Below are 17136 nucleotides of genomic sequence, written 5' to 3' on the forward strand. Positions count from 1 at the left end.
TTAAAGGGATGTTTGGGATTTTGACATTTGTGGGTTTTTCTTACCCAAAGTTAGGTGAACTGATGAATGCCATTTGTATGTGTCTGTGTGCAGTTTGAGGATAGTTAAGGTGTAGCATATCATTAGATTAGCGCAAAAGTGGCTAGGACTTACTCGTTGACCACTAGCAATCTAAAGACATGCTACACTTCAATCTTCTAACTGCATGCAGAGACATAAAAATGGTATCCATCAGTTTATCTAACTCTGGGTTAGTAGGAAAAGGGAATTATTTGGAGAAAGACTGGAGAGTTTGGTAAAATGATGAGGCTAAAAGTGAGGACACATTAGTTCCCTTGACACTAAATCCAAGCATTACCCAAGTTTTTTTTCTTGTGCATTCTACATTTAATGTACTTTTTGCCATAACAAAATCATGCTCTGGAAACATTTAGTAACAAGAGTATTCCTGGAAAATATAGATTAGGTACCATGGGAGGGAGACATTGCAATGGTTTAACAGGGTAACTGGTTTCTCAAAGTGGCCACACTCGTCCAAGGTGGACACAGTATTTCAACTGTAACTTCTGTGATGTAATAAGAATCTTTACTATAAGTGCTTTTGGTCCCGCTTTAAATGACCTTGAGCTTATAAATGTTTAATAGGGCCTTCATAAGCACTATCAAACATGTGCAAAAATGAATGTATCACCACATTTCAGGTTTTATAAAAATGTGACTAATACCAATGTCAAATATGACAAACTAGGGTTTTATAAAGGGTGGAATAAGCATTGCTTGATTAAGGTTTTTATAAATCACATTGAATTTAAGCTTCACAATGTATTTGGAATGTTTGTTCTTGCAAAAGCTTCTCACTTAGTTGGAAGTATCGGGGCATCTTACTGAAACAGGTGCCAGTCAAATCCCATCGAGCAATGTGCAGAGGCTGAGCACTGAAGTCTATGTTTAGCATTTACTATACAGCCACTGTGTTCAAATTTAGTATAATGACCATTGGGTATGTTTGTTATACTGTAGGTTCTCTGAAAACAGTGGCATTTTTGTTTGTTTAGCGTAGTCTATAGGCAATAGGACTACTATTATAGCAACTGTAGGCAATAGGACTATTACAGTGACTACGCAATAAGACTGCTATTACAGTGACTATACGCAATAAGACTGCTATTACAGTGACTATACGCAATAAGACTGCTATTACAGTGACTATACGCAATAAGACTGCTATTACAGCGACTATACGCAATAGGACTGCTATTACAGCGACTATACGCAATAGGACTGCTATTACAGCGACTATACGCAATAGGACTGCTATTACAGCGACTATACGTAATAGGACTGCTATTACAGCGACTATACGCAATAGGACTGCTATTACAGCGACTATACGCAATAGGACTGCTATTACAGCGACTATACGCAATAGGACTGCTATTACAGCGACTATACGCAATAGGACTGCTATTACAGCGACTATACGCAATAGGACTGCTTTTACAGCGACTATAAGCAATAGGACTGCTATTACAGCGACTATAGGCAATAGGACTGCTAATACAGCGACTATAGGCAATAGGACTACTATTATAACAACTATACGCAAGAGGAGTATTACAGTGACTATAAACAATAAGACTGCTATTACTGCGACTATAAGCAATAGGACTGCAATTACAGCGACTATAAGCAATAGGACTGCAATTACAGCGACTATAGCCAATAGGACTGCTATTACAGCGACTATAGCCAATAGGACTGCTATTACAGCGACTATAGCCAATAGGACTGCTATTACAGCGACTATAGCCAATAGGACTGCTATTATAGCGACTATAGCCAATAGGACTGCTATTATAGCGACTATAGCCAATAGGACTGCTATTATAGCGACTATAGCCAATAGGACTGCTATTACAGCGACTATAAGCAATAGGACTGCTATTACAGCGACTATAAGCAATAGGACTGCTATTACAGCGACTATAGCCAATAGGACTGCTATTACAGCGACTATAGCCAATAGGACTGCTATTACAGCGACTATAGCCAATAGGACTGCTATTATAGCGACTATAGCCAATAGGACTGCTATTATAGCGACTATAGCCAATAGGACTGCTATTATAGCGACTATAGCCAATAGGACTGCTATTACAGCGACTATAAGCAATAGGACTGCTATTACAGCGACTATAGCCAATAGGACTGCTATTACAGCGACTATAGCCAATAGGACTGCTATTACAGCGACTATAGCCAATAGGACTGCTATTACAGCGACTATAGCCAATAGGACTGCTATTATAGCGACTATAGCCAATAGGACTGCTATTATAGCGACTATAGCCAATAGGACCGCTATTATAGCGACTATAGCCAATAGGACTGCTATTATAGCGACTATAGCCAATAGGACTGCTATTATAGCGACTATAGGCTATAGGACTGCTATTATAGCGACTATAGGCTATAGGACTGCTATTATAGCGACTATAGGCTATAGGACTGCTAATACAGCGACTATAGGCTATAGGACTGCTAATACAGCGACTATAGGCTATAGGACTGCTAATACAGCGACTATAGGCAATAGGACTGCTAATACAGCGACTATAGGCAATAGGACTGCTAATACAGCGACTATAGGCTATAGGACTGCTATTACAGCGACTATAGGCTATAGGACTGCTATTACAGTGACTATAGGCTATAGGACTGCTATTACAGCGACTATAGGCAATAGGACTACGGCTATAGTGACATAGACAATTTGATTACTATTTTATTGGTTTGAGGATGATTGACAATGGAACAGTGTAGTTTAAATTGTTGCCCACATTCCTCCAGCCTTTGTCTAGTGCCTGGCTATCACTGTGGCTGTGTGCCTTTCCAATAGCAGGCTCTTTTTCTGTCTGTCCCTTTCTCTCTTGCTCTATCTGTCCCTCTCTCTGTACCCCACTCAGTCTTTCTCTCTTTCTCTATCCTTCCCTCTTCTCTGTACCCCACTCAGTCATTCCCATTTTCTCTCGGCCTGTCTCTTTTTCTGTCTCTTTCCCCATCTGTCTGTCTAAATCACTTTCTCTTGCTTTCTTTCTTTCTCTCTCTTTCTCCCTGATAAACAGAGGTCCTGTCCTGTCCTGTCCTGTTAGTGTTAGTGGTCACTAAGTCCAGAGGGCAGTTTGAACAGAGCTCTGTAGGTCAGAGGTGCTGGCCAGGCTCTGTATGTTTGTTTGGTCTTTAACGGTACCCTTTTTAATATCTGGTCCAAGGTGTGGCAAACAAAGCCTTGGCGGCCAGGGGCCTCCATTTCAGTGACCTGTTGAAAGACAGATGGAGCGGTTATGAAGAAGAGAGAGCATGAAAGACTGCCAGGATTAGGAGACCAAACAGGTCTCTTGTTTATCTGTGTGAAGTAAAGTTTATGCTGTGCTGTCACTTTGGCAGCCCCCAACAAACTCATTTATGCATGCATGCGCGCGTGCGCACGTGTGTGCGTGCCTGTGTGTGTGCGTGCGTGCGTGTGCGCGTATAAACCATGCACATAAACACGCAGACACCAAAACACTCTGTGTCTACCTCTGTTCTCAGTGAGCAGTGATGTGGGGAAATTTAGAAGTGATACAATTACTTGGAACATTCCAGAATAATTTTTCGACAATATTGTATGTTAGGTATTTGAAAACCTGCATGTATGTACTGTTAAAGCTTCAATCATTGTAAATGAGTATTTCCATGATTTATTTAAGATTTTTCATGTATTTTTATACTTTATTGTCCAGGGCTGAGTTCATGTAATACAACGATCTGTTGGGCAAATGTTTATGTTGCAATAGAAATAAGATATTAAAGAAATTGCTAGTGTTGATTAGCCTAATCCGAAGTAATAGATTTTCAGTGGAAATAGTTGATTAGGAGTCAGTCATAGTTCTAGGAAGGCTGTTTGTTTCCATCCTTACTCCAACAATAGTGGATTTACCCTAAGCAACCTATTACAAGGTGTGGGTGTAGATATACAAATGCAAGCTGTATTCCATTCCCCAACAGAAAACACTGCAGCAGTAGCCTTTCAAAAGCTACAGTGAATTACTTCCAATGCAGTTTCAAAAGTTTTAATTTCTCTGGGGCTTTTAAATTGCCTGTTTAGGTTGTGGCAAAGCATTGTTCAAAGCATCTATAAAATACCACTGCGGGTTGGAAGAAACGACTATATGGAGTTCCATAACATTGTTACATCCTAATTGCCCCCCTTTGACAAGTGCCAGTTTTCTTCAAGAGAAGGAGGGAGTGGGGGGGTTAATGGCGAAGGCGGGGGTCGGGGGAAGCTCTCGCCGAGTTGACATGCATCAAACTTCTCCCGACAGATGGATAACATCGTTGTCCAGGACTTGCCAGCTTGAGATCAATTCTCCCTGGATTTCATTTAGCCTTGCTGGCCTTGTTAAAACGTCCCCTCTCCCTCAGCGTTAGGAACCGGCCCCTGAATGGGCCCCGACTAAGTCCAGAAGCAGGGCTCCAGATCAATAACCATCAGTGGTTGGTTTTGGGCTGCTGCGCTGGTCTCTGGGGTGACCCCCAGCTCACCCTTCTGACCCTCTCCCTCGTCATGCACCCTGGGTGTTGTTGTGTTTTGAGGTAATTTTGTCTGTGTCAAGCTTCAGAAATACAGGGATTTGACAGGTCTGCTCTGGCACATGCATATGTCGTGTTGTCTGTTACTGTCAGGCATTAGCATCAGGGTGTGTTTCAGTATGTCCAGAGCATGTAAAATGAATGAATTTGCTCATACACCGAAGCACAATGGTTCTGTTCAATTCAATGAAAGTGATATCGTAATTAAAGAGTCAGTCCAGTATCTTAAGTGCAGCCACCTTGTATCATATGTTATTGACTGGATTCGTAACATATAAAAGGATTGACGGTGACCCGTTTTGGCTCATGACCATCGCTTGTACGGTGCATCTGTAAATCCAGATCTCTAGCTGTTAAAGAAGACATGTGTTGGTGAAAGATTATTTGAAGTTTTGAGTAATTTGCCAATAGTTTGTTATTGTTGTAGTACACATGTTCAGTGGTGCCCAGATGATTTTTCTCTTGTATATTTTGGTTTAGGTGATGAGTAGCACCCCCTTATTCCCAGTCACGCATTGTTGACACTGGCCAACCCACCTCAAATAAATATAGGCATAGCTTTTAAACGATGGTGGAATACAGTCTGTTTTAAAGCAATGCTGATTTGGCCGTATTTCTCCTTGACCGGTAAGCTACACATCCTTTGATGAAGGAGCAAGCTAAATATATACCGATCTCTCTTTCTGTCCAAAAAAAATCCAACATTTTATGTAACGGGATGGGTAGGCAATAACAATAAGAAAATCCGACGTTATGTAGTTTTATGTAACAGGATGGGTAGGCAATAACAATAAGAAAATCCCGCTGGACAGTTCAGTGGAAAGGTCAACCTGAGCATAAAAACAATTTCCGGTAAATAACGTGAAAAACATTTATTTGTGCCAGTTTCTTGAGTCTTAAAGGTAAACTGAATTTTCTGATGGCAACTTAGGTATTATAAGGAAATTTGCTAAATAGATTTTTCATAAATGAGACATCCACAACTTTCCATCCCTAATGGAAAATGTCATTAATGGTTGATTTTCCACTCTAAAGTAAATATGAAAAAAAAAATATATATGCAGCCAAGGCTTCCTTTGAAAGTGGCTATGAAGATTTTACCTAACAATTTAAAATTCATATTCTTTTGTCAGTTTTCTGTTCTCCCAAAAATGCCTGTCAATCACATCCATGTTGCATGTTTTGTTGTTACATTAACATACATTTCTGAATTTTGTCTACAGCTATGTAGGGTTCTATAAATAAATACAATTTTGTTCAATTATCCTTTAAGTTATTTATGTGAGGTAATTTCTTTCAAATTTTATGTGAGCATTTTGCATCTACATAGCCTGACTTGCCCATAATGCACATTGTATAATTTTAGCCAGGTTGCCTAGCATGCTAGTAGGTGTTTTACTTTAAGATGTCCTGGATGCAGATCAGCCCTGATAACAGAAATTAATTTAATTGGTTGACTCAATGGAGAGGGCTGAACATTCCGACTTTGAAATCACTGTACGTGTTAGGGTTAAGGTTAGTGTTTTGATGTTTTCAGCATGTGGTGCTGATCATGAAGGGGATGCCCACCGTTAGTTGAACGTCCCCCTCATTTGAAGAAATCATAAATGTTTTACTGAAGTACCGCTCCACAAAACCAAACTGTGTTTACTGCCGAAGTCTCTGGCGTACCGAATTGAGGCGGGATGTCTATTTTCAGCATTTCAAATTCCAGTCCCGCCCTCTTCATTGAGTTAACCAATCATTAAGACCGATTCGTGAAACTCTAGCAAACTGCTAAGGCTATCTAGAGAACAAAACATTCTGCTGTTCCCCTTGTAGTCCATAGAGGGCTGAAATGAGAAATGATCTCCTATAATGTCAGAATGTGGAGGAGAAGACCAAAATGTGGAATGCCATTAATCTAGCACATCACATGTGTGGCTCTCCCCCATTCATAAATAAGACCCAATGCCAAATCTTCCTTTGTGTAGTATGCATTTTTGTCTATACTATTCATTCATTTTTTAATTTCACCATTCTGCCTTAATTCATATTAAAATGTTAAGCATTTAAAGCGATAACGTTTTAGGATTGTTTTATAATAAGAAGCATAGTTTGTATTGGTGGCGATGTCAGTACCCAATGCCGAAGGACTTAAAGGAGAAGGTTAAGAGGGGCCTGGTTTAGACTGGCAGAGGGCACTAGGCCTGTATGACTGTAAAATATGTGACACCGCAGTCTGAAATTAAGTTATTCATCCCTTTTGTGATTAAATTAGTCAAATACAAAGGGGGTGCTAGCACCAGTGCCCAAAGTCAAGCACTGTTTGTATTTCTGCTGTTTTAATCATGTGCTGCTCTGAATAAGCAGTCCCCCGCCCCATCTCTTGTCTGTCTATCTCTCGCTCTCTATCTCTCTCGCATGCGCACGCGCGCTCGCACACACACACACGCACACGCTTGGCAAGTTACATTGTGTTTGTAGACCGTAAGTTCTCATGGAATTCAGATGTTTCTGTTGGTTCAGTTGCATGCACAACAAGGGTGAAATCTGTCATAATTAATCAAACTGAATATGATGGCCTAGGGCTTGACATTAACACTTGTCCAGGACAAGTGAAAAAATTTAATAGTTGGGCAAAGGCAATGTAGACTGCGCTTGTCCGAATGGACAGATTAAATAAATCCTTATTGAGCACCAATTAGAGATTGCACGGGCCAAACATATTCAGCTACATGTTGGTAATTCGTAGTCTTATTTTCTTATCTTATAGTCTCTGTGTGTAGTGTGTCAGCCTGTAATTTTACCAATACATATTCAAAAACATCGTATTCCGAGAGCTGGAGATTACTAACGTCATTCCTTCATTAAAAGCTTGTCTTAAATATAAGTATGTAGTTTGCGATTGATAGCACACACACTCTACCAAAAGCTGTTTTCAAAGTATCTCTGTCGTTTTCTATTTATTTTTGTCAACAGCATGAAAGGGCAGCCAGACGCGTGTAGCCAAGCTGCTGGAAAGAGGGGAGGTGACATGTAGACTGGAGCCCTGTGTGCTAGAATATTTCCTTAAATTATACTTTGTGTTTCTCCCTTTCTGACATTTTGTTTGCGAGCTTCCTTACATTTCAATGTTAGAATTTAAACTGCAATTAGCAAAGACTGGTCGGATTCAGGCATGCGAGTGACCGATACATTCTCCAACAGAAGCAAGTGACAGTGTAACCATGGCAACCTTCTTGCTTTTAGCAGGATATTTTGTCTTTGATTCATATTTAGGTGAAATAACACTTACCTTGCGTTGTTCTTGAAGAGGTTTGATGGACCATTGTGCTTGTATGAATGTTATTTCATGCACATCCAAATACCAATGGCCTTGGTACCCATGCTAAATAAGTACCCACCTTTGGTCAAGTGGCCTTGTCCCGATTATCCCCTCGCTGGCAAGGATGAGAATATTGTGGGTCAATTCCAAAATGGTGAAAACAGTTTACCTGAGTTGGATTTGATTCCGAGGGAGAGATACTGCTCTAAGGACAAGTGGACAAAAATGTTAATATCAAGCCTGGTGGCCATTGGAGCTCTGAGACAGTGCTTTATTTACTGTGGACAGTATAAAGGGGATTGCAAAAGAATGGCATGTTGTCCTGGCAGTTGTCATGGAAAAGGGACATCCTGTCAGTATCCCTGTGTATAATTTAAATGAGTTTAAATCTTATAATCCCTTGATAAAATGATAAAACAGAAAGGATGGTATATATTTTCTTTTCACTTCTGAAGCAGCTGTCATATAAAGTTTGGCCTTATTGTTACACTGCGCTGAGAAATCACAGCCGTTTTTCTGTGTTTCTTCAAAACTTTTATTATCACCATATGAACTCAGGAAGAAACCGAAGGGAGAAGACTCATCCGGGTGTTGGCATCCACACATTCTCGGAGGATCTTGTGAATCTCTTCCGCGGTGCTTCTTTATAGTTGGAGTTGCGCTCCTGGTCTCCCCAGTATTCCTTGTGTTTGAAGCCGTTTCTGCTCCACTGCCAATGGATGTGCATACGTTAGACGGTGTGGGCTGAGGTGCTCTCCTGGGGACCAAGGTTCAGCCTGCTCCTCTCTCTGCTGTGGTTGTTTGCCGAGGTAGGCCACACATGGCTGCTCACACCAGGCAGAGCCGAGGGCTATGGTTCCAACATGGCCAAATGCTCTCTGCCAGCCTATCATTTGCTTTTTCTAGCTGTAGGCTACATTTTGGGTTGAGATAAATTGTGCTTAAACAATGGTACAAATCTATTATTCCAAACATGTTAACACCTTTTTTTTAACCCTTTTTAATGAGGATGATATCGCACGCTTGCGCACACTTGGGAAGCAATAAACATGGATGGGTGAGTGACTTTAATCCTTTTTTCTACCGGCCAATGTCAGCCAGAGGTTAACCTGGTTATGGTCTGATTGTCTCACCGTTTCAATATGGTGCCGTGGTTGTCTTTATTTATTCCACTCCACAAGCCCTGGAGATTGAGCTGAAGTACAGCACCATATTTAGCCTTTATTTAAGAAGATTGGGCGGGCCACCCGGAGGAGAGCTGTCTGATGGCCTAGCCCTTACACACCGACGGCCAGCCCGATCAATACAACACAATTGAGTTCTCCAATCTGAGGGTCTTTGAGAAGCAGCCATGGCACTTATGGGGTGATGGCTTCTGATAGTCTTTATGAGCCTCTATTGACAGATTCATTTGAGCGTCCTCCCTCCCCGTCCCCTGCCTTCCTCCCAACTGTAAAGTAATGAATACTAAGCCCCCTCCTTTAAAAGTTTCTAAGAGCTGATGGAGTGATTGATAGGAACACAACTGGGGTCGACTACTTTTTTTGGAGTTTACGTAACCCCCTTCTTAGCTTTTTTATGTTATTTCTGTCTTCATCTGATGGGGGAAATTACTTTTCAAGGGGCGTTCAGGTGACCCCGTGCTTCTTTGACAACATTGTTGGGTGAGTGACGAATGCATTGTGGGTACATTTATACCAAATGGACCAAGCCATCAAAGGAGCGTTGAGGGTTTTTGTGGAAAAAACTAAGAAAACATAAGGTCAAGAAAAATAAAATGCAAGCTGGGATATTTGCTTTTTGAAGCAACTGTAAGAACAACCTGGTATCCAGTGGAGTGTGGAAATTTCCAAATGATTACATATTTGATTTCCAAACAAGCCGCAGGGGTATTGGATATCACAAGCTAATGCGCGGCAGTCACATGTGCACTCTTGAAAATTGGTAGAGGCTTGTCCCGGCCTTTGAAGTCCCAAGTTGTTTTTTCACGTTTAGAGTAGCTGCTCTAGAGGAAGCCACGAATCCATGGGGTATTCCAATGGCAAGAAGTATTTCAACACAAATGGTGTTCGTGACTCGCCTAATTTGCCCGTTGTTGTTTTACCTGGTTTGTATTTTACAGCCCTTCTCGACCACCCCCTCCCCTCACTCTCGCTCAAAGGAAGCTGTTACGAAGCCTCTGTGGATTGGCCCGAGGTGTGTTCCTGATGCAAGAGATGCAAAGCAAACTGCCTTTCTCTGCGAATTCATTAGTAGGAAGATGTGGTCCATCTTCCTTGGCAGCTGTGTTTAGTTGGCTCAGTGGTGTAGCCCAGCTTGATTCTTTCATTTGGCCAGCACAGTCTGCCTCTTTGGAGTCCTTTGGAACAAGCTTGACCATTAGATTTCACTTCCTGTCAGTTGTGCACATGTTTTGCGATTGTCTTGGAATATGTAAACATACAAGCAGTCCTGACGTGATTGTGGGATTTCTTCCTGTGGCTGTGACCCCCACCCCCACCCCAAGCCCAGTCACTCTCCAGTCATTTTCATTAATGCTAAATCCCACATCCTACACTGCTGCCTTAAAAAAATAGCTTTTGGAAATTGAGTTGTAATAAGATACTGTGCGCTGCCAGGGCGAATAAGAGGCGGCTCTTGAATGTCTCTTTCGGTCTGTCTTTATCTCTATCTCACTCTCTCTGACACATACATTTTGGTTCTGTGTTATTCCCATCTCTTACTGTGCTGTAGCCATGTGAGAAGGTTACAACCTTGTGAGCAGCTAATTCCCCATTGATCTGCCCTAGGGCACTGGAGCTGTTTACACAGACCTTTATAGAGAGTGAAGCGTATTACAGTCCGAGACAAGTCCTCACACTGCTTGTTGACCACTCAGTTCTGAATGTTTGTGGACAACAGCAGTTAACATGCTGTAATCACACTTCACCCACTTGATTGGGATTTTAAATCCCACTGCCTTGATAAGGGGAAATCTACAAGCATTTCAATGGTTGGGAAACGCTATTACTATGTTTCCAGATTTAAAACAAATATTGGTGTGTATATAACAAAAGATCAGTTTGTTACATATGGATATCAATCGGGATTTATTTAAAGAAATTGGTTTTCGGAAGTGTTTTCTCCTGTTGTTCTGGGCACATGAGTAGAGGAGGTTTTCACCGACCTTTCCCATTCTCCACAGAGCTGTCCGATGTCGAGCCCAACATATTCCTGCGGCCCTTCCTGGAGGTTGTTCGGTCCGAAGACACCACGGGACCCATCACCGGCCTGGCCCTCACCTCTGTCAACAAGTTCCTGTCCTACGGCCTTATAGGTGAGCCGCACCGCTTCCCTCGTTCACACAGGCAGACACTGCTGTCCAGCCGGAACTCATTTATACCCCTGGATGTAAGCAGAGACAACACTGGGGGGTTTGATGTCAAGTATCTGCTGTGATTTTGTTCCATTGAGACAGTTTCCCTTGAAGAGGTTGGTTGGGTTTTGTTTGCCATCGGAACGAGCGTTAAGTGTCCTCCAGTCAAAGGTCCAGGCAGTAGTGGACTCGGACTGGTTCTGGCAGCAGGCATTGGCCCAAAGACCTGTTGTCATTGTGGATGCCTGAATGGAACTGTTTTACCACACATGTGGAACAGCCTGTCCTTGCTAGAGTCATCATAGAAATATGGTATATGGCGTCCAGCCAGTTGTTGTCAAAAGTGTGAAATAAGCATGTATCACCAGATGTTATTCTAAATAGCGGGGATTGAATAAATAATGTTACATCTCCCACTGTCAAAACAGCTGCAACGCCTCGCTAAACTAAATAAGCTCCAATGTGACATTGAATAACGCCATTTATCTCATCCTTTGCAAAAAATGTTGTTTTTATCGGGCTGTATTTTTTATCATTCAGCTGTTATTGTCCACTTATTCAGTCCATCAAAGACATGTGGAAGGCTATGTGTAATTTGATTTCACCTGCTTAAACCCTTGCTGATAACATGTGTCACAAGATCTAGCGATGTTGTCTTTTTCCAAGACCGATAGAATACCTGGCAAACACAAATCACTCCCTGACTCCCATTGCCCAGACTGTCACTCCAAACTCAACGCCTGCTTCCTAATCCTATAAACCCCACCCACCCCCCCGGCAACCCCACTCCACAGCTCATCACTGGGGTTCAACGGGACGGGTAGCCATGGCAACGTGACCTGTGGGCCCTCTAGACAATGGCTCTCCAGTGCAGGATGAGGGGGACGATGTGACACGCTCAGATATCAGCCTCCATTTGAATTCAGCCCGTGTTCCCGAAATGCGCTGAGGTCTTTCCCAGCTTGTTAACACACTGAAGTCAACGACGTGATTTCCCCCTGTGCTCCCGTCTCCATCTGATCACACCGGAGCAGCTAGTGGGATTACACAGTCGTTACACATTGAGGAACTCATGATGGTCTGATGCTACTGGTCTTTTAACCTCTTATTACTTCACAGCATATTTAGCGTCGCTGCTTGGTGATGTTTGTCTACAGCGCAGAATGGCTGTTGGGCGTCGTATCTGGAAATGTCATCTACGAAGCATTATGATTTGAAAACACAATTAAATGCACATTAAATACAGAACGTTCTTAGCCTTCCGGTCAGTGTTGTTACATTCTGAGATGTCATCTATTTTAATTCTCGTTATTCACTAGAAAAATAGGCTGCCTTGAATTTCTGAATCAAAATTATGGCTGGTCATTGTTGGTTCTGAGGTCGTATTAATTAGCCAGTAAATAGCACTTAATGATTCATTTCCTTTTAGGTCCCTTTTTTATTTAGTACTGCGTTAGTTTTGTTATTTGGAATGCATTCATTTAGATGAATTCAATTACAATTGACTGCAGATTCAGGAAGGATCCTTTTACCTTATGAAAAGGTCTGTCTCGTGTTCATGGGGACATGTGAAATTGAGTGAATGACCTTTCTGAGTCCAAGGGCTTTCACACTAATGAGCTTCCTCCAGCAGCAGGTTCCCTCCAGTGAAAAGGTGTCCCAGCATCCCTCTGTAGTTCAGATGTTCATGAGAATTACCTGTCTACGCACATTAGCTAAAGATAGACAAATCAGTGCCACAGACACTTAGGCCTTCTCCAACCATCACAACTTTGGGACGACTCATAATTCTTCCAAAGCACCGTCCAAATAAAATGTGTCAAATATGTTTGTGATCAGTTGTCCATTTGTCACTGTTGTAGATTAAGTAAAAGATTTAAAATGACTTGTCTTTGTAGTGTATGACTTGTACTGAGAAGTTTGTAGATGGCTGATGCTGTCAAACACTGCCATCTGCTGACTGCAGTGCCAAACATCTTCATATTTACCACTGTGTCACTTGTTTAAGTTTTTTTATTTGACAGAATTTATAACATCTTCTGTTAAATGTGTGGTAAGCCTTATGCTACATTGAATCTGTTAAGTTTCTGAACGTCAGCTTACATTGAATTGGGTTCTTTTCACTTTGGGATCGGTTTCTCCTCACTATATACTGTATGCAGACTACTGTTCTGTTCTGGAAACAAAAGAAAATAGTTGTTTTCAAGGATCATGGCTGAAAATCCAATTGCCAAAACATGTTAATCCCAGGGGTGAAGCGGTCCATGGTGGCGTGCTAACTACAGCTCTGTTACTGTCTGTCTGGGTGCTTTGTTGTAGAGACACCGGTGGTTTTCCCGTCTTTTCATGACTCCTGAGCTCCGTTGTCTCCCGTGCCTGTGATGTGGCCCGGGGGCTCAGGGCAGGTTTCCACCCAGGACTTAATATCCCCTCCAAGGCTCCTCTCAGGAGCGGCGCACCATGGAGCCATGTTCCTCTTACCCCGGGTGTCACCCCAACATGTTCCCCCTCCCATCCTCCCTTTGTTCCTGACCCACTCTGTCGCCCCGGGGGGTCCAGAGAAGAAGAAAAGGGAAATCCTACACACACACACACTCTCCCTTGCACATTTCATTTAATTTAGTGTGGGCTAATTCCCTTCAATCTGTGGCCTGAGGTCTGCTGGCACCGAGGGAGTGCTCGCCTAAGCCCCACTACTGACAGACATCACGATCAGCTCCTCTCCTCCCACAGCTTTGCTGACGGCAGCCTTGGACACACCAGCCACATAGTGCTCATAGGAAGGCTCATCGTCTTACATCGTTACCCAGTTGAGGGGGAGAATAATCACCCTGGTTGAATTCATTTTGACAACATTGGAATTGTTTTTATGTGTAAAAAGTTAGGGCTAGAACGGTACGCCTGACCCATGTTATGTATTATGGTTCGAGGGGTCACCGTTCAGTGCGGTTTCTGTACAGCGGGAAAATGTGTTGTCCACAGTTACTGATGAGAATTATTCCGGGGTCAAAAGATGCCACACCTAACCAGGAAGAATGAGCCTTATAATGTCTGATGAGAGAACGCCAACACTAAATGAAAAGAGTTATTGTGATTAGTCATTAAGAAAGTTTGTGGCGCTTTAGTTAGCCTATTGACCAATGCATTGTTATTGTTTGCTTTGGCTTGCTCATACAACCACCAAGTATGGGTGCATATCTGCAGCTATACACACACCTATTCCTCTTGTAATTCTTTTAGCACTATAAACACACCTCTTATACTTTGTTTAGCTCTATAGACTCACCTATCTCTCGTCATTTCTTTAGAGTAATCAGACTCTACTGCTATGGAATACCTATGGAATGCCTGAATTCAGTTGGGAGGCATGCACTTCACCCTATGCTTCCTGAAGCACCTCTGACAGATTGGTTTGATGGGCACTTATGTACCATACAGTCAAGCTGCACCCACAACAGCTCAGTAGGGTTGAGATCCGGTGAATGTGCTGGCCTCTCCATTATAGACAGAATACCAGCTGACTGCTTCTTCCCTAAATAGTTCTTACATAGTTTGGAGCTGTGCTTTTGGATCATTGTCCTGTTGTAGGAGGAAAGCACTGTCTACAGGGTGTGGCATGGTGTTGCAAAATGGAGTGATAACCTTCTTTCTCCAACTTCACCACCAAAGCACCCCCAGGCCATCACATTACCTCCACCATGCTTGATCAACTTTTCAACAGTAGTTTAGTTTTGTTTTTCTCTGCTGCTAGTTTTAATGCTGCAAAAGGTTTATAGCAACATTACATCTGATAGAGGAATCAGGCCATGTGACCATTTGTTGGTCTTTCCATCGGCACAACAGTTACTACTAATTACTCCCAGGTCATTGCTGTGAATGTATACTCTGTCAATTCATCTTCTATATATTTAGAACAATCAGAATGGAAATAGGTAAGCAGACTGGAATGTCTCTATGGAGCGTGCGTGCGTGCGTCATTCAGAATATCCCTCTTCTCTGTCCCTCTGCAGCTCTTTTGATTGTGGGTGAGTCTGAGTGCTTGGTGTAATTTTAACAGCGGTCCTCCCCTCCTTAGACCAGTGACTGTAGCCTATGCCAAGTGGGATCACTATACATCACTTGTGACATTCGACTGGATAGGCCATGGCTCCAGTTTCTTGGGAAGGAGGGGACCGTTTCAGGGCACTGTTGTTGTGGCCTTGGCCTCTCGAGGGCCGTTGGCATTACTCGGTTTCACTACGCTAATCGTGTTGCGCCGCTCCTCGGCATCCGCCCGACTCTTGATGCGAACCGTTCTCTGTTGTTCGCACACGCGGCTTTGCCCGACTTCACATAAACACTCATTCACTAAGCATCTCACTGGAAGTATCGCCGCCTCATTTCGCTAATGACTGTGATCCTAGATGGTCAGTGGCAATGACGGTGCCTGAACCCCTTCTATTGTTGATCTGTCAATGGATGGTGTACTGGGTGAGCTCCACCTTTCTCTTATTATCTGAGCCACTCCCTCTAGGAGCTTATTAGGCCTGGTTAATGAAATGCTGCTTTAAGAGCGATGGGAAAGAACAACATGCTGGCTCCAGGCTGCTATCTGGCCCCGGTTGGGTTTCAAAACAACAGGCTCCCGTTGCCTTGACAGCCAATTGGCTAGCAATATCCACAAAAGGCCTGATATGGTGATTACATCTCCGGGCTTTGAAGGACCTTCTGGATGGTCCACGCTTGATTGTGTGTGTGTGTGTCTATCAGAGACAAACACACCATCTTTTCTGCATCATCTGTTTGTGCATTAACACACATTAATGTAATGATGGGAATGCGTAATCTCCTGTCTCACTGCACATATTATGTAGGCATGATGCATTTAATATGATAGTCTAGGTGTTCTCAAAATTATATTTTGGGAAGATCATGCAATGGCAAAATAGCAAGTTAGTTCAGAGGTACTTGAACCTTTCTAATGTTGGTACAAGCCTCTAACTGAGAACTGCCTGTTGCCACTAATAATAATCCTGTGATTTGACAGATTTTCTTTACCCTTGCTGATGCCATGTTCATATGCTGTTTGGGCAGGATTGGCTCAAGCCTTTTAGTCTCGAGGTACATTGTAAGTTAGGGCCCCCCACCCCCTCCAAAATGCATCTTCTGAGCCCGTCTGTAGTAAGACCCTGACTATAACAGGTGTACAAAGGAAAAAAGCTATCAGCATATTCATGGAAAGATGTGATTTATTGTGGGTGCATAGGAAGGACAAAATGGGTCAAGATTTTAGATATGTAACCAGTATTGTATTTAGTGAAATACATTTGTAAAGAAAACGAGCACGTTATGTATATTTTGGTTCTGGAAGCAATGTTTCCCACAGGTATGTTCATTTCCAGGTTGAAGTCTAGCTGAAGACTGACTTCAAATGTTTATCAGGTTGTTGGCTTGTTGCCTGGCATGTGGTAAAACACAGGGAATATCAGTGTGCATTCTTCTGAATAATACCCCCCTGGATCTGCCTGCTCTTATCTGGCCTCCATGCAAGGGATACGGCTCACACATCCTTCTCTTCCTCAATGCTGTTTTGAAGGACTGTCCAGATTTGAACAGTGATTTTCTTTTCAATGTAATTCTGGTAAAAATAATATTTAAAATACCTGCTTACCACGGAAGTGTTTACATTTTGTCCTTCCTTTGCAGATGCTAACCACGAGGCGGCGGCGGAGGCCATCGAAAACATGGCGGACGCTGTCACGCATGCCAGGTTTGTGGGGACGGACCCCGCCAGCGATGAAGTAGTGCTCATGAAAATCCTCCAGGTATTCTGAGCGCTGAAATATTCCTGCTAAAGACATAC

At 42.7% G+C, this 17136-nt stretch overlaps 1 protein-coding gene across 7 annotated transcripts in view; it reads left to right on the top strand.

The window, feature by feature from the left end:
• The window catches only part of gbf1 (golgi brefeldin A resistant guanine nucleotide exchange factor 1), an 80470-nt gene that overhangs the window by 32089 nt on the left and 31245 nt on the right, over positions 1-17136 (top strand). For all 7 annotated transcript variants that reach the window (XM_034292936.1, XM_034292933.1, XM_034292935.1 and 4 more), the window contains exons 4-5: positions 11124-11255; positions 16980-17098. In XM_034292936.1, the coding sequence (XP_034148827.1) occupies positions 11124-11255; positions 16980-17098 (251 nt within the window). The remainder of the gene's footprint in view (positions 1-11123; positions 11256-16979; positions 17099-17136) is intronic.

The sequence above is a fragment of the Esox lucius genome, chromosome 6, assembly GCF_011004845.1.
Source record: "Esox lucius isolate fEsoLuc1 chromosome 6, fEsoLuc1.pri, whole genome shotgun sequence".
In the NCBI taxonomy this organism is placed as follows: domain Eukaryota; kingdom Metazoa; phylum Chordata; class Actinopteri; order Esociformes; family Esocidae; genus Esox; species Esox lucius.